This window comes from Saccostrea cucullata, unplaced genomic scaffold (assembly GCF_032062105.1).
Source record: "Saccostrea cucullata isolate Sc308-1 unplaced genomic scaffold, CSIRO_AGI_Scuc_v1 ctg22, whole genome shotgun sequence".
Lineage (NCBI taxonomy): Eukaryota > Metazoa > Mollusca > Bivalvia > Ostreida > Ostreidae > Saccostrea > Saccostrea cuccullata.
In genome coordinates, this window is record NW_026936725.1 from 407,629 (window position 1) to 435,417 (window position 27,789).

General features: G+C 32.2%; 1 protein-coding gene across 4 annotated transcripts; it reads right to left on the bottom strand.

Annotated features, from left to right (window-relative positions):
- Window positions 1–9,593: 9,593 nt before the first annotated feature.
- On the bottom strand, window positions 9,594–27,173 carry LOC134246375 (uncharacterized). 4 transcript variants are annotated; one of them, XM_062728737.1, is made up of 7 exons: window positions 26,912–27,173; window positions 19,487–20,669; window positions 13,885–13,923; window positions 12,750–13,020; window positions 12,349–12,559; window positions 11,333–11,518; window positions 9,594–10,704 (listed from the first exon to the last, which is right to left on the bottom strand). In XM_062728737.1, exons 1-7 carry the CDS (start codon window positions 26,933–26,935, stop codon window positions 10,420–10,422), a joined length of 2,199 nt encoding a protein of 732 aa, XP_062584721.1. In that variant the 5' UTR covers window positions 26,936–27,173; the 3' UTR covers window positions 9,594–10,419. The 4 variants fall into 4 exon arrangements, with proteins under 4 accessions (XP_062584721.1, XP_062584720.1, XP_062584719.1 ...); XM_062728736.1 differs by lacking the exon at window positions 26,912–27,173 and adding an exon at window positions 26,351–26,437; XM_062728735.1 differs by lacking the exon at window positions 26,912–27,173 and adding an exon at window positions 21,136–21,297.
- Between the last annotated feature and the right edge of the window lie 616 nt (window positions 27,174–27,789).

The window sequence follows — 27,789 nt, forward strand, 5'->3', positions numbered from 1 at the left end:
TAAAATTTTAAAAGTCTTAGCATCAACCGTTACAGAGTTATGGTGAAGCCTGAATTTTTGTCCAAGGAAAGGACTTATGGGAGAGGACAAAGTTTTCGGAACTTGTGCCCAATCACTTTGACATGTCAATCAAATCTGTTCAAAACAAAAACAAAGGACTTATCACAACAAATACACATGTGAAACATGAAAGCTGTAGCACCAAACATTAAAAAACGTTACTGTATGGCCAAGATCAAGGTCAAAGGGTCAGAAATGTCAGTATCCAGAGAAATGTCTTGTCACATGAAATACGTATTTGAAATTAAAGTTTAAACCTCGATTGCTTAGAAGTTATTTCCAAGGTTATTTTTTTTTTCAAATGTGGGTTAAAATCAATTTGAAAGGTCAAGGTCGAAAGTATTGGTATCAAGGGAAGGTCTTGTCACAAAAAATACACTGGCCAGTGAAATATGAAAGGCCTAATAATAACTGTTAAAAGTTCTGAGATTATGATTATGGTCAAATACTGTATGTTAGTACTCAAAGAAAGTTCCCCAGTCTTCATCCGTCACCCATTATTGTCCCCCACTGAAAATAGGGGATATTTGTTTCGGTCTGTCTGTCCGTCAGTCCGTCTAGCTGTTCGTCCGTCTGTCTGTCTGTAAGATCTGTCTGTAACACTTTCGTTCCCATGCGATATCTAGAGAAGCTTTTAAGTTTTTGCAGTAAAATTTTACATAACTCCTCATGATTCCTATAATTGTTTTTGGGTTAAAATGTCAAAGGCCAAGGTCATCAATAAAAAAAAAATGTCCTTTTGAAAACCCTGCACAATCCCTAACAAAAAAGAACTATAGTTAACTATAGTAAATCAAAGTGTCAAAGTTTTCGCCAAAGGTGTTCAAAGTGTCGAAGTTTTCGCCAAAGTTGTTCAAAGTGTCAAAGTTTTCGTCAAAGATTTTCAAAGTGTCAAAGTTATCACTATAGTAAATCAAAGTTTTCAAAGTGTCAAAGTTATAACTAACTATAATAAACTATAGTTAACTTTAGTACCTTTAGTTATCGCTTGCAAAAACATTTTATACCACAACATCCTATGACATGAAGAAGACCCGTGTGAGTTTTGAGTTCAGGTCAAAGGTCAATGTCATTAATTCAAAAATTATATTTGTGTGTAAAACAATCATTTCAAGGGGATATCTCAAGAAACTTCTAAGATTTAGCATTAAAATTTAATAACATAACTCAAAACAGAGCTTTAGAATAGATGTGCATCGTTATCAATTGACAATGCCCTGTATCCCCCGTCCGTCCGTCTGTCCGCCCGTCTGTTTGTATTTCTATGTAACACTACCCTTTCCATGCAATACATGTATCTCGAGAAGCTTTTGAGCTTTTGCAATGTTTTACACAGCAACTCCCTATGACCTAAGGAAGATATTTATTGATTTCAGGTCAAGTTCATAATTCAAAAATTCTGTCATTTTAAACACTTTCGGTTTAGCGCGATATCTCGAGATCTTATTGAAATCCGCCTTTGTTTTTTTTTTCCAGATATAATTATATATAAATTATGATTAGAACTGGATTTGTACTATGCTTTCTTAACTTTTAATTTCGTAGGGTTCTTATCTATTTTCACATAAAAAATCTGGTTTAGTTTTTTTATTCAATACAATCTCTTCCTTTGATACAGGCCTAGGACAAGTAGATTGTCGCAAAAGTTACATGTACATGTATACATGTATATGTAATCTGAAAGTGAAGCATAATGTTGATTTTGGGGGAAAAAACACAAATGCTTTGCTTCTGATATATTTTTCTTTCAGATTTAGTTTTGATGAGACGTCAATTAATAAAATACATTTGTACGCTTTATACCGGCTAACTTTTTAAATATGATTTGTTTTGCGTTTTTGCATCTCTTTTCAAATAAATAATCTCATTTTTAGCCGGGCTTCTTGCTCAAAGAGCAATTGCCGGTTTATGTCATCCTGTTCAAGGCAGGAAGTCAACCCCATAGTCGCCATTTTAAAGTTACGAGTAAAAATATAGTTCATGCTCTCAACTGCTTTTGAGATAATACAAACGCTAAATAAAGCAACAAAAATAAAACGAAGTTTTATCTTTATAAAACATAAGTAGTAATGCTTTGAAACCTTCAGTTCTAAGTCAAAGAACATAGTTCATTAGCGTAAGGATTTTTGATAATCAGTGTTATCGTAGTTCTCTACACATACGAAGAAAAGTAGGAGAGGGAACCAGACTGGCCTGTTTGTTTACATTCAGCTGCAGTACCAGATTAATTCTGATTCTGACAAAATCGGACCGTGGTATTAGGATTGAAAAACTCACTGTCAGTGTCTTATCATTTATATTGATAGTTTTAGAATAATTTTTTTCATCAAAATATAAACGTATGATTTATGTAAGAAATTCATTCTACTCTGTAAATGAGCCCGGCTCTCTGTACTTCTGAGTACTTTGATTATGTCTTTCAGTTAATACCTACTATCACTCCAGTAACAGCTTGTCTCGTGATCGAACGAGCGTGCTAATTGTTTCACACGTCGATAACCGTACTACTCATCGATTGGATGTTTGATTTCAATGACAGCAATACTACTTTGCATATGAAATACAGAAAACAGCAATCATTATACCACTTACAAAATACTGACCAATCGTATTGAATTATTTTTTATGAGAATGCAGTAAACAATAATCACGTGTGGAAAGCAAGTTTTAATCCCTATAGTGATGATATTGATCGCTCTAAATATAATATATCAAAATAATTTCGAAGTATAGATGCGAATCAAAATTAAGTCCATTCGTTCAAATCACAATAAATATGCTATGTGTCTTTTTTTAGAACAGATAGAAAACGGGCTTTCACTGACCACGTGTTACTACAAATACCGCACTGGTAAATAGTCATTCAATACGATTGACCAATATTATCGAGTTATTCAGTTTGATTGGCCAATGTTATCGGTGTTGTTGGATTAGTACTCTGTGTTTTATATGCAAAGTAGCATTGCTTTCATTCAAATCAAACATCCAATCGATTTGTTAAATTTTACTACGGTCGATCAAACAAACTGACACGGTGTTATTGGAATGAACGTAGATTATTTAGCTTTTCCTTTCTCTCTTGTGCAATTTTTTTGCCATTTTTTGAGTGTAATTAATATTATCATTTTACTAACAGCGTGACAGTTTGCTTGATAGGGCGTGCTAAAATTTTGTGTGCTGATTATCATTTTACTCATCGATTGGATGTTTGATTTCAATGGAATCAATAATACTTTGCATATGAAACACAGAACACAGCAATACCACTGACAATATTGACCAATCGCGTTGAATAAACAACAATTACATGTGAACGGACAAAGCAAGTTTTACTCCCTATGATGATGAATTGATAGAGCTACGTACATAGTACAACAGAAGCAGAGTAGCCTTACTAATTCCATTCTTTAAATTTTCTTATACGTATTTAAAAACCCATCCGGTCAATTCACAACAAATATAATAAATGCTTTTATGAGGACAGAAAACGGCCTTTGACTGACCACGTGTTGCTGCTGACTACAAATGCCGTACTGAGAAACAATCATTCAATGCGATTGGCCAGTATTATCAGGGTATTGTTGTATTCCGAGTTTCATATGCAAATTAGTATTGATTTCATTGATCCAATCGATGAGTAAAATGATAACCAACACACAAAATTTTAGCACGCCCCATCATGCAAACTGTCACGCTGTTTGTAAAACGATAATACTTAACTTTAATTTACAAAACTTCTTGATTCGGATAAATCTATAAAAAGAAGCATAAATAAATTAAAGTAAATTTTAAAAAATTAACGAAGATTAAAAGAAATTCGAATGAATAATTAGAAATAAGTCCTTATTTTTAGATGTATAAATTTGCATAAATCAATATAAAATTTAAATCTGAATGAATTACAATAAATTAACAAAGATTCCAAAAAAGAAAGGATCAAGATGAATCTGTATATATTATCATAAATATTTAAAAACTGTATTGTGTACGGATTTATACCTTAAAATTTTAGGATTAAATGCACAACTTATAATTACATGTAACCATCATTTACGTTAATTTACGGTCCGTATAACACTTAACAATTTAAATTTCTAAAATGATTTTGAGTATGAGAATGTTAATATACATGTATTATTCTAAAAACTCAAACTGATTTGATATATTGAAATTTGATATTTTAGTTAAAAAATCTATACATGTATTCTTCAAATTTCCAAACATGTTTTGAAATTTTATTGATTAGTTTTTTTTACCTTAAATACATGTATACAAAATTTGCATTTATAAAAATTATTTTTGAATTTTAAACTTTCGAGTTTTTAATCCACCATTTGTTCAGAAAGTTTACGTTTAACAATCTAAAATTCAGTAACATTTTTCGTCTTTTGATGATTTAAAATTTACGTCAAACTCATAATTTCAACTTTCAAAAGTTTTGGATTTTTAGAAATTTAGAATTTCGGTTCAAAAATTCAAATTTCAATTAACCAAAACACTTTTAAGTTTTTAGAATTTTACTTCGAATATCCAAAATATCAAATTTCCAAACTCGATTTGAATTTTTAATTTAAATATTTTGATTATTTTAAAGCTCTATTGCTTGAACAAGAGAGTTTTTGACATAGCTTCAAAGTTCAAATTTTTGGTTTTTGAAGTAAAAGTTAAAATTTAAAAACTCAAACATTTAAAATACCATAATCGTTTTTGGAAATTTGAATTTTGAAAATTTAAAGCAAAAATCTAAAACGTTGAAATTTTTAAACTTGTTTGGAAACTTGAAAGTTTAGGTTTTTGAACTAAAATATAAAATTTCAAAGCACTAAAATTTCTAATTTAGAAATTTGAACTGTTATATTAAAATATTAAAATTCTAAATCATTTCAGATTTGAATTATAAAGTGTTAGACGCCGGACCAAAATAATATACACTAAGGAAAAAAATTGTCCGTATTTCGCAAAAAAAATTCCTTCATATACTTATATTTATATATTAATTTGCATAAAATCCCCCTTTTTACAACTACAATATATAAGCAAAATTTAACAGATTAATAGCTAGGCATTTGCATAAATTAACATTAAATTATTTTGAAATCCGTAAATATACATAAATAATAAAAGATTTAAACAAATCGGTACAAGTTAGCTAACATTTGCAAAAAATTAAATTATTGTATATTAAATTTTTTAAAATTTGCAAAAAAATTATGAATTCAATATCACACCTTTCAAATTTCTTTATTTGTCAAGTTTACACAAATTTGCATAAAACGATCCGACAAACATAAATTTGCAAAAAATAAGGCGATATCCATGAATTAAGTTTCTTTTGCACAAGCTTCATTTGCATTAGCTTCATTTTCGCTTTTCTGCATTAAAGTAACTTCATTTGCATAAATTAGCTTCATTTCAGCGCTTTTGCATAAAATTAGCTTAATTTGCATAAATCAGCATAAAATTAATTCATTTCCCCATAAATTAGCTTCATTAGCATAAATTAGCCTCATTTTAGCACTTTTTGCATAAAATTAGCTTCATTAGCATAAATTAGCATAAAATTACCCTCATTTTAGCACTTTTTGCATAAGATTAGCTTCATTAGCATAAATTAGCATAAAATTAGCCCGATTTTAGTGTTTTTGCATAAAATTAGCTTCATTAGCATAAATTTGCATAAAATTAGCTTCATTAGCATAAATTTGCATAAAATTAGCTTCATTTGCATAAATTTGCATAAAATTAGCTTCATTAGCATAAATTAACGGAAGATTAGCACAAATTTTATGCAAATGAAGCTAATTTTATGCAAATTTATGCAAATGAAGCTAATTTTATGCAAATGAAGCTAATTTTATGCAAATTTATGCAAATGAAGCTAATTTTATGCAAATTTATGCAAATGAAGCTAATTTTATGCAAAAACGCCAAAATGAGGTTAATTTATGCTTATTATGCAAATAAATCTAATTTTATGCTAATTTATGCTAATAAAGCTAATTTTATGCAAGAAGCGCGAAAATGAAAAAAGAAATTAAAAATAATAAAAAGTAAGAATAAAAAATGTAAATTTCTGCAATTGATACTATTTTTTTTAAATCTACGCTTATTAATGTAAATGAAACTAATTTTATGCAAATTTATAAAAAAAAAAAAAAAAAAAAAAAAAAGCTAATTTATGAAAACTAATCTTTCAATTATGCTAATTTTATGCAAATTGAAATGAATAAAACGTATTTTATGCAGATTTATAAATGTTTATTAGTAAATTTACTTTAATTTATGCTTTGGTAGTTTCGTGTGCTAAATATATATATCCTCATTTATTGAAATTTTCAGCTGATTTATCAAGATTTAAAAAATATTTTTATATGCAAATTAATTGCACTAAATGTATGTAGATTTTAAAGTGTAGATTGGTTTAAATATTTCGTAAATTTTTACAAATGGAAAAATTTGTAGCTAGTACTGTTTATTTATGCCAACTATTAGTAAAGCATTTATATTTTTGGCATTTTTGTGCAAATTTTAAAGTTTAAAAAAATTATGCAGATTTTGAGAAAAAAAATTTCTACGTTAGCACATAAATTATATCATTATTTTTTTATATATATATAAAATTAAGCTAATTGCTAAATTTCATATGCTAATAACATTTTATGTTAAAATAATGATTACAATTTTTTTTTTATTATTATTATTTTTTTTTCATTTTACAGATTCACGGAATTTTATTTAAGATTTACTGCATACTTTATTCCAATTCAAAATCAATCATTTTTATACAAAAATTCATTTTGAGATAAAAAAAATAGTATGTAGCATTTGCAAAGTTTCAAAAACTCTGAGACTCATACATGAATTTTATTTTTTTTTCAAATCAATAAAATATGCTAAAGATTGCATAAGAATATTCTTTGATTTGAAATTTATTTCACAGAAATCTTATATTTATTACATCTGCACAATATTTTGAACGTAACCCCGCATAATTCATATTTTGAAAAAAAAAATCAAACTCTATGAAGTTAAATATTTTTGTTCAAAATTCTAAACTTTAAGAACATAAATTGATTAGATATTTTAAGGTTTAAAAAAATATCATATACTTACTTAAAATTTTAGTTCCCAAAAACCAATTTTTGCATTTAATTCTTTGCTTTCAAAAACTATTAATTAGTTAGAAAACTTATGATGAATGTTTTGTACAGTACTTACATTGTAACACTATGAATTTCGAAAATTATTTAGCATTTTAGAAATTAGCAAGTAGATTGAAAATTTTCAGTTTAAAACAAGAGAATATAAAGCACCCGAAACCGAATTTTGTGTTTAAATTTTGTTATTTAAAAAAAAAAATGTTGTTTAATTAGAAAATTTGAATTCTGTACCGATTTTTATCTGTTACTAATTTAAAATTTACTTTATTCTTTAAAGTTCAACATGAAAAAAAACTTTACTATTATTCGACATCATGCAACTTTGCTTGATCGACCTAAGTAAAATTTCACAAACTGATTACCAGATTATTCAGCGATTGGATGTCTGATTTCAATGAAACCAATGCTGCTTTGCATATGAAACACAGAATACAACATTACCCTGATAATACTGGCCAATCACATTGAATGGCTGTTTACCAGTAGGATATTTGTTTAGTCAATGTAATTTAACACAGTGTACATCTACACAGATCTTTCGCATATTACTAAGTACGACTATGTTCCAAATTCACCAGTTCAACCGAACATAAATTATTTATGAATAAAACTCCAAAAATGCGCGAGTGCAACGGATTTTAATGAAGTGTATACAGTATACAAAGCAGGCTTTAGTTTGACTACTTAAATCCATATAATTCTACAAAAAAAGATTCAAAGAAAGCGACAAGTCAACATCAAAACGAACACCATGTACGAAATATTGATACTGGAAAGGGTGGGTGGGGTGGGGAATTATTCGCTGCAATGTAGCAGCGAAATTCGAATGACTTAAAACACTCGGAAATCTACCTTATACGTGACTGAATCATGCATGCGAGGCGCGGATTCAACCTGTTCGCCCGTAAACAAATGAACAACCAATTGATCTCCTTTACCGAAGGACTTAATCTGCATACATAACAAACACACGTGTTTTACCGTAACTTTTATAAATATATTTCTAACCTATCTGGTCCTTTTCTAACACTTTTGCTGATTGGCTGTCTTCCTAACTGCGCGTTGATTAGTTGAAAATAAATCACCTATAGATATGACAAGGGTTATTAAGTATTACGCAAGAATTTAACAACTCGCCGTCCAATCAAAGCATAGTGGGCGAAGCCAATATTTTTTATCATGCGTTTTCGTTCTTGTTGGTTTGCTTACTTTTTGAGAGGGAGAAGGAAATAACTTTTGATATTTTTTATTTAAAAGTCATTAAAAAATATTTGATCCTTTTTATGACAAGTAAATTCATGTAATGTTCCCCAAGAAACGTCCTCGTATATCTTGTAGAAATGACTTCTTTAACATTAACTATAGAGGCAAAAAAGTCACACAGCGCATATTTTAAGTTAAAAAATTAAATAATGTCAATTTGAATTATATATAAATTTCGTTCCGTCTTGAAAACAAAATTTATTTTCTAATATCTTGACATTCAGGAGAGAGAGAGAGAGAGAGAGAGAGAGAGAGAGATCCACGAGTTTCATCTTTCCTGGCCCAATAGTTTTCCTACGTATTCATATGTAAAACTTTGATCAGCCATTGTGGCCCCGCCCTACCCTACCGGGATGATTTGGGGGAAAAACTTGAATCTACACTACATGAGGATGCCTCCACATGAATTTCATCTTTCCTTGCCAAATGGTTCTTGAGAAGATTTTTAAAAGATACCATTAATTTTTCATAAATTCATAATTATCTCCCCTTGGAATAGGCCTTGGCACTTCATTTGAACAAAATTAAATCCTCATCACCCAAGGATACTTTGTGGCAAGTTTGGTTGAAATTGGCCCAGTGGTACTTGAGAAGAAGATGAAAATGTGAAAAGTTTACGACAACGACAAATTTTGATCAAAAAAGCAAAAACTACATTTCCCCAAATTTTCGATTAAAGGCACTAGCACTAGTATCTCTTGTAATTATAGCTAGAGGGTTTGATTTATTGGTATCAAACAAAATTTGAAGCTACATTTAAGAGCATTTTGAAATCAGAGCTTCACTATTCACTTTCAATCTTTTAAAGACAGATAAAGAGTGCATGAAAGTCAATTTACTAATCATAGGCGTCGGAACCCGGGGGAGGTTGGATAGGGTTATAGCCCCTACCAACCCCTTTTTTGCAAAGATAAACATAATATAGGCATAGAACATTGGAGCGTAGGTTTAGCCCCCCCCCCCCCCTCAGTTTTCAACAGGCTAGTTGCAGTATCACGAGGTTACTCAATAGAATCAAATGCTGTTCTTCATCAATAATAATTTCAGTTTTCTTGAAATCGATAAAATCAAAAAACACGGTTATATGTACATTATTTAATTTCATTACCATGTTTTGATAAAGTAAATGTTTACAGGTATAAATTAGAATCAAACAGTACATATGAACAAAGCAATTTTAAGCTTTTACAAAAAATAAATGCTTGGAAGATGTGGCTGATGTTCGTGATACTTTCTGGCCTCACGATTGACATGTAAATGCTATAAAGTACATTGTACATAAATGCAGGATTTTCTTTGAAAATATTAACTTATGCATAAAAAATAAATTCCCATTTCATTCTTTCTTTATCAAGCTGGCTATTGCAAAATTCCATCCAGTTTTAAAGTAGCTTTCTGTTTTTATTCATAGCACTTAGTACATATTTCAATGTTGAAAATGAAAGCATTTATATCATAAACGTTGTATATTCCGGCAGTGGCTCGGCAGATTTCATTTCCGCAAATTTTTAACTAATTCGTTTTAACGTTTCCGCAAAGTGCTGTTACATTTTTGGAAAATAATATAAAGGTAATATAGCTGTATAGCGGTAGTACCTAAGTTGTATATTATGTTCCTGTAACTGATCTGTGTCAATGCTCAAGTGCAAAATATATACGAATCAAAGTTGAATCAGATTTGGTACCCGAAGAGTCGTGCGAGATGTTCTGCACTAAATTTATACCCAACAATGGATGTGAGTAAATTTGTTCAAAAAAATAATTATAATTAAACCGAATGTTGAATAGTTCTTTTTCGTACCGAGGGATACACAACGTTTAATCTTATACAGCAAGCCTATCTTATTTGCACTTCATATCTTATTTGCACTTCATCTATTTCAAATTTATGTTGCAGTTGTTTCAACTTCTGGGATTCCTTCGATAGAACTGGTTGTCACGTGATCACAACTCCTTTATAAACACACGGACCCCCATATCCCTCAGTAAGAGCAGGCCACAAAAAGTTTTTAATTTCCTCAGACTCGGGACTTGAAGAATGATGTCGGGTATGCATATCAGGATGAAACTGTCGTGCATCGTAAATAATGAGGAAGGGTGGATTTTGCACGGACAGTCCCCACGCAATCTGAACACAGGAAGTGACGTAATGTCTTAATCCTTGACAGTCTTTCAAAACGGGATAGTCATACAATGTTGCGTAGATCTGTGAGCAAACTTCCTATAATAAGAAAAAAACGTATATATAAAAATTCTGCAAGTGTAAAAAATAAGGACACTCAAAATTGTGTATTTTTCTCAATAAATGATGAGCAAAAGATAAAAGGATGATATATATCATAATCTCTAAAATTCGTAGGCTCATATTTGATTTTACGTAATCACTGTACACATGATCACGTATATATAAAATTTGTAAAAAATAGGACACTCAAAATTGTGTATCAATAAATGAACAAAAGATAAAAGGATGATATATATCATAATCTCTAAAATTCGTAGGCTCATACCACTGAGGCCGGTATATTTGATTTTACGTAATCACTGTACACATTATAGTTATTGTGATCACGTATACTAATATTTGATAGAATCAACAAAACAAAGGTGTTTCTTGTGGTACAGTTTTGCATAAATTTACTGGTAAAATAAATTTTGTTTCTAAAAAAAAGTTAAACTACATGCATTGTAATATTTAAAATATATAATTTCATACATGCATACATGTACATAAAATCATAAATCATAAAATTAACTAAATTTTCCAACATAAAAACTATATATTTCATGCATACATACACATGATTCTGTTTGAAAGTTTACACTTTTTATCAAAAACTTGATCTTACTTCAATTGTTTTTGAAACGTCAAAGTTCCCAGCTGTTTTGCAGAGGTATTGAGCAACTTGTGTCTCCATGTGATTCGATAAAGGATCAAAATGGTTCCTCTGTGCATCCGGATGTGGAAGATTTAGTAAATGTCGAACTTTTCCCCTCAGCTCATGGACAGCTTGCTGAGCTCCACGAAAGGACAACTACATAAAAAAAATTGTGAAATTTAATACAGGTATTTAGAGCTTTTTAATCCAACTAGTAAAACTGGGGGTATACAACTTTTTTTTTATATCCCCCGTTTTTACAGTCGAGTAAATGCAACCCATAGTTTATGACAGGAAACGCAAAGTCGAGCGGATTTAGACAGAAACTAGGTACTGTGAGCCATGAGCTCACTACTTGATACCCCCGCCTCCCATATAAATATAATGGCAGTGTCCATGTTTTGCTATGGGAAACCCAAAATGTGTGTCGGATCAAAATGTAAAATAGGAGGTGCACAATGGCATAATGTACATTTGTAATAAAGATTCTCTGAAAGTCTCATCAAATCATTCAGTTATATTAGAGGAGTTGCGGAAGAGATAGATGGGTACCCCAAAGCGTAATGGACGGATGTACAGCTAGACGGTCGGCATCCTGATTTATATATAACCCTCCCGCTTTTCAGATGGGGCTATATTAAATATAAAAGGTAAAAAAAAAACCAATGATTTGTTTTAGTATGGATTAGCTGGAGAACTGTAGCTCTCTGCTTGAGAAAATTTAAACAAAGTTTTTGTTAGTCTCCGAATTTTCTCAAGCAGAGAGCTACAGCTAGTTCTGCAGCTGAATAAATATCAAAATATTCCTTTTTACAACAGTTTGCCTGTAGCAATACATTTTTTAAAAAATCTTATCTTTCATTTTTTTAAAAACAGGATAAAAAGTTGTTTTTTCGAAGTTAATTGCTTGCAAAAGAGGTTCGAATGGATTTAAATCACTTTTAGACTGAATATTTATACTTTATAGCTGTCGATTATTCACGTACCACAACTACCGAGAAAAGAATCTTTTCTTTAAGTACAGAGAGGTCACTGAGTTGTCCTATTGCATCTAGAGCGTCCAGCGTTTCCAGACGGGTAATACTATAGAGATCTCCGTACTGCCTTATAAGTTCTGAGGCTCGGCTTGTCACCGACAACTCATCAAAATGGCTGTTTAAACCTCCGTTATAATGACTGTGAACATCCAATGGCGTTCTGAAATAAGAGTAACAACTGTGAAAGTACATGTATGGTCCCTGCTGACAAGAAATAAAATAACCACTTGAGCTACCTAAATTTTATTGCATAATGCCTTAAAATAAAATGAAATGCATCACTTTTAAAATTATCTTGCATGGCATAGATCGGAGTAACACCTTATCTCATTGGTGCAACGTTTAGTTACCTTTCTAGGAGTTGTCTCTCCCTTTCCTGTAGTTTCTTGATTGCTTCTTGACTTTTCTGTAGCTCAGACTTTAAAGCTTTCACTTCCTGTTCAAGTTTCTCTACGGTGTCCGTATGTCCATTACTATGGCGGCTACCATTGGTTAGGAAGACGGACGTAAGGGAAGACAGCGGTGATGCGGTAACTGTCGCGTGACCATTCGTCAGGCCGTTTGATCCAGCAGTTACAGGTTTACATGGAAATGGACTGGAAATGATTGAAGGACGAAGCCCTGAAGGAGAAAAAGAACAGTTTCTGTAGTTTTAAAATCTGTCTTGCAAAAATTTATTGAAGTGCTACAAATCATGAATTTAGAAATATTTGTCAATTCACGCATAAAATAAAAATTCAATGCAGTTCATGATCCTGAACCTCTAATCCAACAGGCCACATTTTATAAACATGTATGATGTTATCAATGGAATAAGTTAATTCTGTTCTACATTATAAAGGTTGTTATAGTCTGTCCCACGATACTAACATTGTTTAAAATGCAATCATTAATGGATCTCAAAATATCCTTGAAACGGCAATGAATTCAAGGTCATGAAACTTGAAGATAACAGCCGCCACTTCGTAAAGAATTTAATATCTGTAACTTGCTGTCAGTAACATCATGAGGTACATAACGCAACTTTCCAAGTTCGGTCACAATTGGACGATCTCTGAGCAGTCTTTGTCTTCGTATATGTATATGATGCTTTTCAGCAATGGCCAAAAACATGTAGCTTTCCAAAGACTGAAAAACCGTGTTCGTAGGGATATTTGATAATTCTGTAAGTTTCCATTCTGAGAGTGTTTTAAAATGCTTAAACTTCAAAGTTGAATGACTTTTTTAAGGCAATTTGAGGCTCTTGTCGAAGATGATTGGAAGCGCTCATGGTACAGACTATAACTCTGTTGGTTACATAAGAGAATCCCTTGACTGGACATACTGGTTACATGTATGAGTGATTGAGTATGTAATTATTCATCATTTCAACCATCTAATTTTAATAAAAGACTAATTAGTAAACCCGGTCACACAACCATAACCATAAATTAATCTCATTTTATCAATCAAGTCACAAGCGTTATCCCTTCTCAACAAACTTACGTCCACGCATGCCCGGAAGTTTACGGCCTGTACTGCCCCCTAGAGGAATTAGAATTTTCCTTTTCAGCTTATAAATGCAAAATGATGTAATAAAAATTGCTGAAACAATTTTTGATTAAATAAAATTAAACCATAAGTTACATTTAAGTTCAAGATACATGTGCCGTCTGTTTTTTGAATGTACATGTAAGATATTGCTGATGTGCATAACATCTCTCTCTCTCTCTCTCTCTCATTTTTTATCCAACATCTGTAATAAACTTATGACGAAGTAGATCTCAACTAATTAAAGTTAACTCTGATAGGATGTTTCTGCGTTGTAAATCAGAGTTATCGTTCTTTTGTGCAAACAAACAACAATTTAAAACACCTGTTTGTCGAAATACGTTAAATAAATTTAAAGAAAATGAATAACAATTCCATGGTCTTGTTCATTTTATAGCTTAAATAAAATGTTATTGTTCATTTTAATTGTATACCTATGTATACTGACAAATCCACTTATACACGTGGTCGCATAATAAAATATTTAATATTTAAAGGAGACACAAGAGATAGAAATAATTTTAATCACAATGAAGGAAATCAAAAATGTTTACAGCCTTAAGATTGTCTGTCTGGTGTTCCTGTATAATTGTATGGATCGAATTGATTTAGCAAAGTCACATTTTTACATTGAACTCCCCTTTAAATAATATTAAAACGGCACGTGAACGAAAGTACATGTATAAGAGAAAAATTCTAACTATAATGGTCAACTTTTACATGTGTAGGTTCTATGGCCACTGCTTTCTATTCAAACTGTCAATTCAACTCCCAAATAAAATTTATTTATCCATTAAAACATCGTCATTCGATGATGTATTAGTCTGTGTTCATATAATATATATTTACTTTGTTCAAACAGATTGTACTGATGATCTGTATGGCTTAATGTTATTCAATAAAGAATTATAATATAGTACGCGCCCAAAAAAAAATTACAAAATATACCCATCAGAAGGTAGGTATTTGAAAAATGAAACGAATCTTTATAAAAGATTTTTTTTTAAATTAAAAGCTCATATTTCACTTTTCTCCTCAAGGTCATAAGAACATTCATGAATGCCCTTCAAATCTTCATGACTGTAGAATAAAAATAAAATGTCGGGGACTCTCTAAATGGAAAAATGTATAAAATGTTTTGTATATTATAGCAAAATGTAATTTTTGAACATATTACAGCAGTGCATTTGTATTACAAATAGCATAGTTCTACTTACTGGTCGTTTTATGTCCGTGTGAGGGATTAGAACAGAGTTTAGAACACAGAGTCAACGACAGTTTTTCGGTAGATGCCGGAGATAACGTATAATATTTTCTCCTATTCATATCTATAATTCATAAGAATTCAATAGTATTTCCCAAAATTGACGACAAGTGTATCATTCCTTTCTGTTCACTAAAATGGCATTTTATCCCAACTTTTTTTCTGTAATTAACGAATCCTTACAAAGCTCTGAGACTGTGAATCAGCCATCACAACGTTGAACAATGCTAACCACATATGTACCTTTGTATCACGATAAAACACACTAAAAATGTCCTCACGCAAGCACTGGACCAATATTGATATTAATCCACGCGGATATCAATCAGCATTGTTGTACCAACGAGGGACGAAGGTCCCGAAACACGCTACGAGGTACCGAGCATCAATGTGAAGTCCTGTTTTAGCGCGATTAATGCAAAGTACCAAATGACATTGAGATTCCCTGGTCGATTCGTGTTTCTTTTCAAAAATATGATATCCCGCATCGAGTTTATTCAAATTGTGAACTTAGCTTGGTATGTTATATATAGTCCAATGCGCATATGGCATCCGTTTTACAAAAGAACTTACGAGTATAAGACTTAAATTTAATTATACTTATAACTTTCTAATATACACTAAACTGAAATTGATTCTTGATGATTTTAAAAGGGTTCTAAAAAGAGTTTACGCTAATTTACGCTAGCAATTTTAAACAGATCATTAATTTTGCAAAATTTTACATTCAATCTAAAAAAAAATTGGTATTAATCTTAAGTTCTTTTTGTAAAACGGAACCCATGGTTTTATTTGGACAGCAAATCTATTTCAATATCGTAGTACTGTCGTGAGAAAATTATATCATATAGAGAGCGAAAAAGGGGGAGGGGGCAAAAACAAACTTTCAAAAAGGCAAGATTCAATATAAATACACTACTTCATTTCCCCGCAGTAGTGATCATTAAATGAAAATTAATCTTAAATAGGTGACATTATATCAAATGTTAAGAAAAAATATATCTGCGACCTGATTGTCATTTTACTCGAGTTTGAACATGCTGAAAACATTCGTTAAAGCATGAAATAGGGATTTAGACACGTCGCCAAAGTGTGAAAAAGATAAACACCCTCGGCTTATGGCCTAGATGACTATCGCAGACGACAGATACTATTAGCAGAAGACACTTATTTCCGCCAGTGCTCTTGTTTCTGTTCAGTGTGCATGAAGGCAGGTTATGACAAAGACCTGAATTTACATTCAACAAAGCACACCAGATTTCATCGCCGGGTATGAACGCAGCCAGAGACGTCTAACATCGGTTTTTGTTTTAATTAAATGACCTAAACTTAATTGATAAATGCAGTGCCTGTCAATATTAAGTGAGATTTATATAAATTGGAGATGCGCAGAAAATGACTCTGTCTTGCAAAACGCTACTGAGGGGTACATGTATATTTAATGGAAGTATATTTTTATTCAGTAAATACAAATCCTTCATTTATCTTAAAGAGACACTTCAAAATTTAATCCCAGCGTATAAAACACGCTTTATTTGTGAATCTCCAATCATACGAGGTCTATAAATCAAAACTATTGACGTGTATTAGAACATATTTAGGGTGGTTATGTAATATCACTTTTTTATACACTTCTTTTTAAATGTTTAAGAAGATTCTTTTCTACGCCGTGGGAGATATGAAATAGGTAACAACTCTTTTGAAGTGGCGGAGAAACTTCTAAAAAGAAACATTGGTTGCTATGAACTAACACTCAAGTTTAGCTGCAATCGGCTTTTTAACGAGATATTCAGATCCAATATTCATAACTTTGTGAACCTTCATCATCATAAAAAACAGCACTGTAGTATTCTCATTTGCCCATTTTCTTTTTTTTCCCACATTTAAACAGTGTAACTTATACGCATTACACGTACATGTGCAATGAGCATTCGGTTATTATCCGACCGTTTTCTGTGACTTGCCAATAAGAAACTGTTCATTTTATTTCCAAATGATTTTGAAAATCTGTTAACTGAAATTTAAAAGAATTTAATGTTACAAATATTGCTTAATAGAGTACATGGTATTAATTCTCCACGAAAAAAACGGACATTAAAACTCCATTTATAAAGCAATCAAAAAAGGTCGTTGCACGTGCATAACTTTGTTCCATGAAATATTAGCTTATATGTTATATTTTCAACTATTTCACTTTGCATCAGAGTTTTATTAATTTCAAAATTTTAAAAAATTGATCCTTCCACTTTGATACAAGTTTGATTGGAAATAAGTAGCGCGTTGCCGTGCTTTACCCATTTTTGTTTAACTTAAATTTTCCAACATGTAATTACACTGTCAATTCTTAACAAATTTAGAAATAGTGGAATCAAAATCTGCATTTAGTCATTTTAAATTTCCAACTTCCTTGTTAAAACTCGAAAGTAAACTGCACTGTGTATGTGAAGCTTTAATAAAATGAAATTTCACGAGAGATTTTTTAAATTCGCTCAATCCTTTGTCTTTTTCTCATTCTATTACCATCATTAAAATCTTTGACTCAGTTTTCATTGTAACTTTCATGTTTTTTATTCCATTAACTTCCAACATCAAAGCAACTTCTTCTATATTTAGTTTACTGTTATGCTAGTCTAGAGTGGCTCTCTACGTAATACCTATAATATTATTATAGGTATTACGTATCTTTTTTATTTACTGAAAATTTCGGTAAAATTGATAGGTACGCGAACTCCTGTGGCTAAACTATGGAATAGGATTATACCACCATGCAAGAGGGGAACAATTCAACACCAGAAACGCGATGATGATGCAAACTTCGATCTCCTCGTTCTTTGTATTGCTGCCCTTCAGGTCAGCTTAATTATTTGTTCAAACGTATTGTTGTCATTGCATTTTCGATCCTTTGCATAGGAAAGCAAGTAATTTAGACAGTTTTCTCTCCTTCGCGGAGGTATCGTAATCAGTATATCGTAACCGTCTGTGCTTCTGCATAACTGCCTAAATATGATTAATACCTTAAATGTATTAGAACACTGAATATATAATTATGGTATTTAAATTGTATATCTCATTTTCAGATATTTAAAGATAAACATGCAAATGTTAACTGGTTCTGAAATGTAGAAACTTGCCCGATAATCTGTTGTCATTCATAATTCATTGAAAGTAATATGACACTACAAAGCAGTGTTTAAACCTAAATCTAGCTTGTTTTGGATAAATATAAATCTAAGATGGTTAATTTAGTTATTTATAATCTTCCAAGTCTTTAACTGAATTTTATATTAATGCAAGAGAGGACAAACAGCAGGACCAGCAATGCGATGATTATACATTACAAAAACACACACCCAAATGCATTCTAGCCATTGTGCATATGGTACCCTATACTAGCAGACTAGTATACTGTACTTATATACATGTAACTAAAATCATGCACATATCATAGCCACAACATTGAGCATTCACTCTTTATTACTCCGTTTGTTCTCAGTAGAGAGTATAGATTATTTCATATTAAAAATGAACCTACTCTGCTTCTGTATTTTGAAATAGTTTCTTATATTTTTTAGCAATATTTTTTTCTTATTTAACCGAATGTTAATTTCTTTCAGTTGATATAAGCTTCTGATTGTGTACTGAAGGTAGAATTTTTTCTCAAATTGAGTTAAGGAAGCACTCAATTGGGCTTATTCGATTAAATCCTTATATGTTCTGAGTTTCTTTTCACCTGAGTAAGATTTTTAATATTGAGCATATCCTTCAAAGGAAAAGAAAGAAATGATGGTGTAAGTTCTTTTCTAGTATAATATTGCTTTCAATGAAGTATAATTTTGGAAACCTTCATTGTTAGAGACCCGTTTTTGCACCCGTTTATGGAATTTCTCTGACTCACACAGAATCTATGTTCTAGTTCATAGGGCTGTACGGAATCACTGAAATTCAAGCAAGATCTAGGGGCATTGACTTAAATTGTCTTAAAGTACCGTCTGACTTTTGTTAAAGCATTCATTGTGCAAAATATTTCAACCGAAGAAAACAGTACATCTGAAATTTGAACCGTGATAATTTTCAATCAGAATAAAAGACATCCCGTGTAAAAAAAGGTTATGATAATTTATGAAATGATAAAAGTCAACAATTTACAAAACATATTAATTCGACTAATTCTTGACATTTACAATTTTGAAATATAATTGGTGCCATCTCATATACTCATAACAATATCATCAAAGCCATGATCGACTTCAATTTCAAAATAATATGTTTAAATTGAGCTTACAAATCACTTACCATTTGCTTTGTGGGGTAAAATATGCGTGAATCCATTGAATGTCCTGGATCGGTCCATCCGTGTGATTGGCGTCATAATGTCTTCATCACTGGAGATCATACCTACGTCATCATCCTCAGACGTGACCTCATCAATTTCGGACACCTCCTTCAGGAGCTGCAGAACTATACTGTATCCTTGAGAAAACTGCTTCATAATAACAGACAAATAAGCCTCCTCAGAAATATTATCACAGTGTTTGCGAAGCTCGGTGTCATGAAACAAAGCAATTTTATCGTACTCAATCCGTTTTTCTAAAATATGGAATAACTTTTTCAAGCACTGATTTGTCACTGCGGGTTCTACAATGTTGAATAAGGTTTTGTTTTTAATAATCCTGCTTTGAACGTCTGCTCTTGTCATTTGTACGAGTCTTTGGTGGCTAACCTCGGTAGGAGCTTTACCGGAAGTGACCGAACTGCTGGTCGGATGTTTTGCTGATAGACTGAGCTCATCCAGTTTTTGTAAGGCGTTCCGGTACTGAAAGACAATTTTATCTAATTCCATTTTTAAAGCATCGTGAAGGTTCATCAGGCTTCCGCAGGACGATTCCACGAGTCCATGCTGCCCCATGTGTTTTAAACACCTGTCTAAAGCCTTCTTTTTCTGTTTTAGCTGTTGTTTTACATTTGGTTCAACGTAAGAAACAACACGTAAGATATTCCTACACGAAGGATAGAAGCTGTTACAATTTTTCTCAGCTCTGTTACCAGATTGGGACATTCTGGCGAAACAAGCCACCATCCTTTTGACGAGGAGGTCCATGTGCAGATGTTCCTTGGGGTACGTCTCCAGGGTGGTCTCATAGAGTTTGACATAGAGGGCCTCCAGAATAGAAAGACTGAAAGGCATGGAATCGAGCAGGACCTCCATCGGAACTTCCTGAAGAATATTTCCAAAAGTAACGCAATTTAACCGACGAATGAGAGTGGCGCATTCGTCGAACTTTTTGGTCTCGAAAAGTAATACTATCCTCCTTAAGGCAAAGTTTGGGGTTAACTCCGAAGATTCCATGCTGAGAGATTCGTCCGGAAATGACTCCGCCCAGCGAACATTACGCCAAACAGACTGCACTCTTTGCCGAGGCGTTTTCTCCGGCCGGATCCGTTCCATTCTTCCGGACCCGGAACTGGAACTCTCCGTCTAAAAGTTAAAAAAAGGATACATAAAATTATCGTGAATACCCTGGTTGCCTACATAATTTCGAAAGTTTTTAATGAAGAAAATCCTAATTTTTATATACATGTATATACAGACAGATTTAATCTCCATTTCAAGGCGAATGAATTGTCAATATTTGTGGAACTAGATTCAGCATATTGCATTTACACGCTAAAACTGATGTGTATCTCAAAAATTAAATACACAATGAAAAAATCAATAAATGTTTTCGAATACATGGCCTGAATAACAACATCCAACATTGTTTCCTTCGGGTACCTGCATTCCAGATTCTACCGAATTGATCAGAAAACGTGTCATTGAGCTTTTTGCAGTGCTGTTTACGGAACAGCTACCCGGGTGTATGATTATATCATCATCGCTTCAAATTTCTGATAGGAAAATCAATTCCTGATTTTTTTTTTCTCAAAGACCACAGTTTTCTTACCGGCACAAACTTGTATTTAAAGGAATACATCCCCAGGATCGGAGAGACTGCTGTCTATATGCACCGCTTACTGCCTCTTTTATCGTTTAAATATCCAGAGTTTATATTACGTCAACTTCAAACTTCACAGAAACAAATCTTTACCCCTCTCCCGGTATTTTAATTTAGGGTCCTCGATATTATCAAATGCCATGACTTTGCTATATATTCAGTACTTAGAAAATATTGACTGTTTGATTCGAGAAATGAAATGACTTTAATTGTGTTTTCATTTGTGAATTGGATTTTCGGTCGTTTTGGATTTCTCCAATTTCAAAAATTGCCTTTTAATTAAATCATTCTTTTGTCTGTTAACGTGAGACTTTACGATGTTTTAAACTTTAATATTTAAACAGTGAATGAACCTATTATCAATTGTTCTAAATGCAATTGTTATGGACCAAACACCACGTGTTGTCTGACAAGAAGGCATATCTGACCGACAATAAAATCTTATTATAGGCATTGATTTAATTAACGTCAAAAGACAATGAGGTGTTAAAGTGAAATCTATTTAATTTTTAGTTATATCTATATTGGGTAGTCTGTTTTTCACAGCACGTTAGTTTCTAGAAGCCAATTATGCTTTCTCGTCGAGTTGATTCCTTGTGTTTTGGGCATCATTTCTATAGTCTCGGTGAATACATGAGATAAACCCTCTTGTCTGCAGGGTGTACAAAAGAGATCGACTCTCTGTCTCCAAGAGTTTATTCTATAGTAAGTTATCAATTCTCTATTCACGAGCAGTGCACAAGTGATCAACTTTCTACTCTCCAGGAGTTCATATGAGATCAATTTAGAGATCAACTCTCCAGTATCCAAGAGTACAAGAAATCAACGTTCTAGTCTCCAGGAATACATGCGAGATCAACTTTCTAATCTCCAAAAGTACATACGAAATCAACCCTCCTCTTGAATCTCAAGGATTACATTCGAAATCATTTCTTTTGTCTCCAAGAGTACAACAGAAATCAATTTTGTACTCTCTAGGACTTCAGAAGAAATTAACTTTCTCGACTCCGAGAGTTAACAGGAGATCAGTTCTCTAATCTGAAGAAGTACGTACGAAATCATCTTTCAAGTCTCTAGGAGAACATAAGAGACCGACTCTCTAGTCTCCAAAAGTATATAAGCCTACAAAATAGATCAACTCTCTCAATTTAGTTTCTAGGAATAGATGAAATCGACTCTCTAGTCTCCAAGAGTACATAAAAGATCGACTCTCAAGTCAACAAGAGTACATAAGAGATCGACTCTCTAGTACATAGGGGATTAACTCTCTAATCTACAAGAGTACAGAGTACATAAGAGATCTACTCTTTAGTCTCCAAGAGCACAAAAGAGAAGTCTCCAGGAGTACAAAAACAGATCAATTTTCTAGTTTCCAGAAGAACATGTTATGAACTTTATCGCCTCAAGGACTGTCTTATGGAAAATGGGCATCTGGAAATTTTAACAAAAAGGTACAGACTTGACAATAGCACAGAATTTTTGCCTCTTATTTTGACATATAGGATTATTGGAAAATCAGGTTGAAATCCAAAATCAAGTTTCTCAAGCTAATTAGGTTGGCTACTTAACACCTTGAGTTTAATAATCTAAGAGACTGTTCTTACCTCAGTTTTATCAGAGCTCTCACTGCCTGATCGCGAATCCTTAACAATAGGTCCCATCCTATAGGGAAACTGGGCACCAGACCGCTGGTCTCACAATAATATACTAAGTTTTGGTCATTTTCATCGACTGGTCAGTCCCGAGAGTATGTATTGAACTGGATTAAGAGACTTTGGTGTAAGTTTGCATGAACCAGCGAATAACATGCATAAAGTGGTGACTATTTGTTTGTGTATTTTAAACGGTCTTTCCGATTAATGTCTTTGGATGTTTAAATGGATTAGAACTGTGAATAGGACTACTGTATGTACATGGAGGAGATCTTAGCTGTTGGGTGAGAGGCCCCGGCTAATCTGCGATCTTTTGTATCTATTATACGTTGTTGTCTAAGTGACCACCGGTCAGAGCTTTGTGGCAGCCGATTAACTATAATTTCAAAACTTTGACCGATAAAAACATCGAACAGAATAAAACAATTTAAAGATAAGACATAGAACTGGCTTCTGGATGATTCACGTTCTGTCGTAGGACGATTAAACACTTAGATCGTTAGAATGGTTTTATCAATTGTAAGTGCTTGTTTCTTAGACGGTATTCAATACTGCTGACTTTAATTAAGATACATAGTCAAGATATACGTATACATTATAATGTCATACTGTATATATTTCTTGTCTTTCTCAAATCAGGCAACCAAGGTCCTTTCCCTTACTAATGAGATAATATCTCGCGTGCCAGAGACGCACACAGAAACGTGGAATGTTTTTCAATCTCAGTATATCTAAATTCCAATTCGATTTTCCTGTTCTATTGCTAATATTTTGTTTTTATTTTTTTTTTCTAATTCAGCGTGTGGTCCTCTGTCCTAATATAGATCTGGCTGATCTTCTCACCTCGTTAATTCTTTGGGGTATAATTTCATAGAATACACTTCTACCCTTTAATTTACACCAAATAAATGTTTACACGCACCTGTTTGCATAATAACAAATGAAAAACACCTTGCCGAACGTAAAATCCCCTCTCATAATTTGTTCATCGTTCTTACAAAATTTGATTGTAGTTCTTTAAAAAGGAAAATCCGTGTGAAAGTTAAGATATGCTTTGTAATGACTAGATGCTATTGTGCTCCTGTCAATGAATAAAAAAAACCTACAGACTTCTTTTAGAAGTTTTATTGTAAGTGACCCATTATGATTTGAGTAATTCGGATTTTTATCTTTTTATGTTTCATGATTAATGATATTTGAAATATTCCTTTTTATAAAAAAACACAATGAAGTACCTTAAGAAACCTTTTACAATTTACATGATTTTGATGCCATTTTAGAATTGAATCTATCACAAGAGAAATTATCCCATCAAGTTAAATTATACCCAGGCAAGATTCTAAGAATAATCTTTTCTATTCAGGTATTCTGTTTAGATGATTAGGGTGCAACCTCACCTTGTTGAATAAAATTTCTTCCGGGATTAAAATATTTTTATCTTCAAATGTGATAATGTTCTTCTAGAATTTAATATTTTATTGTGTTGAATTCAACTGATCATTATCCCCTCGTAAGGAGATGGAGGGGATATAGTAACGCGCTAGTGTGTGCGTTAGTTTGGGTGTAAGTTTATCCTGTGCGAAACGGAAATGACTAATTTGCTTCAGGGTCGATGACGTATGATGCATTGTATTATACATATATAGGTAAAGGGGAATGCTCCGCTTTGTAGTTCCCTTGTTTAATTTGGATACGTTTAGCATACTCTGTAGACTGTATCCTGGATAAGAAATTAAACCATTTCAAGCATTTTTTTTTTACAATAGGTCTTCCCCTAAAAGACAAATATTGCAGTTATGCAGGTTATAGCATGTAAGCTTTGGGTTAAAATTGACAACAATTTTCTTTATCTTTTGGGCAATAATATTTTTATTCAATTGACGTATTAGACATGTACATGTGGGAATGAAGTTAAAGTTAAGTTGTATAAATTCTTTTGATTCTCATTTGACATAATAAATGTGTATCAAAATCTTATAAAAATGGTTAAAATATTGTAAGTAATGTCTCAATAAATTTGATATCCATGAAACTCTCGATCATAATTATGCCTAGGGGGGGGGGGTTATTTTTAGTGCCCTCTGCATTTTTCTACTTAAAAAAAATTGGTAAGAATTTGGGTTATAATTTCAAACACCATAGATTAATGACCCTTTCATCTGCCTACGGAAAAGCGAATCATAACGAATGTTGTAACTCTAGATGATTTTCAATTCAGTACTTGTCGAACAATGTTCATTTGCCTTATTTTTCTAAAACACAATGTTCAACAATAGCTTGATATTTAATACCTTTGCGTAAAAGAATCTGAAGAGATACCATAACAATAAAAGCTACCAAAAAATGTATTAAACCTCGAGAGCTCTTAGCTAATGTCATTCGTCCCTCAAGTAAAAGAGAAATACAAAAAATGTCTTTTACCAAAGAGGGTTCATTTAAAAAACACATGTAAATAGTGGACCATACGTATAAGCTGCTTAACACGTTACTTATACAGAATTATTGTAGGGTTTAAATCCAATATATTTCACCAATACAAAAATGACTTTTGTCTAAATACAAAAATTAAAGTCTCTGTTTTCTTTGCTACTTATGAAATGACTTGCTGCTTGGTATAATGCCAGATTCCTTAGTCTAGAGAGCTCTTGAACGCAAAACTTTTAGGAATTTACAAAAGTGAATATTCTTATTTCTTATTTTTTTATTTGTTCATATCTAAAAATGTGCCAGATATACAACTTTCGCTGTGCAAGCATCGAAAACAATTTTTTCAATCGTCAGCATTGACAGAGGTCATAGGAGGGATACATATTTATTCAATTTTCGAATTTTCTCAGTTTTAATTGATTTACGTCAAATTTTAAGGCAAATTTTGCACGAAGAGAGTGAAGGTGAAAGTTAGGTTTAACTTAATTTAATCTATGCCTTAATAAAACATCCTGTGTACGAAAGTAAGTTATTGGTTTCTGCTTGTTTCTGTCTGTCAAAATAAAAAAAAAATAAAGAGGAAAAAGAAGAAAATCTCAAAAGATTAAATTAAAAAGCCCCTCACCCTCATGTATAGACTCTGGATCTGCTGATGCTATAAATATAAACCATGACTGATGTTGATCGGGGGTTTAATTCAATCTGCTGAATCATTTTTATCAAAATGATAGACAAATGAGCCATTTAGTATTCTTTATCCTTTCAAAAGATGCTACCGTTCGGGTCATTCTATCTGGCCCATTGTTAAAATTTAACAATACATAGTTTATAAAAATAACTCTGTCGATTTTCTGCCGTCATTTAATTGAATGCATACTTATTGTATAAACTATTAAATTGTTGAATTTTAAGTTAACAAGATTTTAGATTGCAAAAGACATATTTCACATTATTGCAGCTACACCTATCTTTAACTGTAATTTTAATTTATCAAAATTAAATATGTTAAAATTCTTTATGTTAAAATGAATCATGCATACACAGTTTTCTCATATTTCGAAAAAAATAATAATATTGGTGCCTACCATATCTTCTTGTGAAAAAAATTCCTTCATGTTGGACCCTGATTGTTCACAGCAAAATAATTAACCAGAAATTATCCAAAACTTGTAATTGCTAAGTTTTGACACAACCTTGGACATAATTGCAGAAGAATACACATAAGTTCTACACGGAATCTCTTGACTTTAAATCCTGAATAAAAAGAATGAGAATTCTTCGTCAATTTTAGACGCAAGACTTGACTTCGATAACATTGTTGAAGCTGAAAACGACGGAGATTTTAACCTCACATTCTTCGACGACCAGAAATATAAAGAATAGAGAATCCAGATAACTGTAAGAATATAAATCGGCTTATAACGGTTGGAACTTCAAAGAAAGTTTTACTGAAAAGTAGGAAAATTGCAATCCAATCTGGCGCAATCAATAAAACTGCTCCGGTGGAGAATTAGGTGTTTTGTGACTAATTCATCAAAGGAAGAATGCAAGAATAGGTATCCATGAAACTTGAAACGAATGGAGTACCTAACGTTGTATTTATACAAGATACAGTGATAATAAGATAGAGATAAAGAAATACTTACTTCAGACGAGTTGTAACCGGGCATCTTAATTCCTAGACATCAACATGAAATAAGAAAAACTTTTGTTGCAGTCACATGATAAGGATATATATTTTGTTCGACCACTTTAACATACACTTGCCTAAGATTGGGTCGATAGCTTACATGACCAAGGTTTAGATAGTCCGCATTGAATATAATGCTATTGTCATCAACGTCATTTCAGCTGCTATTAAATGTCCTAGTTCAACAATAAATCGAATCAGACTTTAAATTCAAGCCTGACTAGAAAGACAAATTCATAAAAAGTATTAACTCAGTGTAAACATATTATCCATTTTAATGTGTGAAAACACTTAAAACTCCCTTTTGTGGCAATTTGTGTTATTATAACAGCCGATTTCACGTAAAATTTCAAGAAATTAAAACACAAAAAAATACAGGGATCATGTCGCCCCGAACTATTTGTAGAGTTCCTTGTTCGTTTAACCTTTGTCGAATTGCTACTGGAACGGACAAACTATGAGTACCAATAACTCCACAACATTCAGAACACAGAATAAGTACCGCCCTGGAACGAAAAACAATTTTGATTTTTATCTTCACAAAAGAACTAAAGAAGGTAATCAAGGAAAAAAGTCATGGTCCTCTTTTAAAACATACACATTTATTTAGACGTCTCATTAACAAAGACATCTCATGCCCCTTTTCAATAGGTGTTATATTGTGAAAACCACGTTTCATGTCAACATCAAAATTTTGTTGTCCACAGTTATTAAACATCAAAGATTTTCAGCTATTTTCTTCTTCTGTCATTAACATACAAGTGTTTCCTTTTACAAACTTCGCAGTCGCCTGGTGTTCGAAAAGTTTACAACCGAAACGTGTTAAAGAATTCC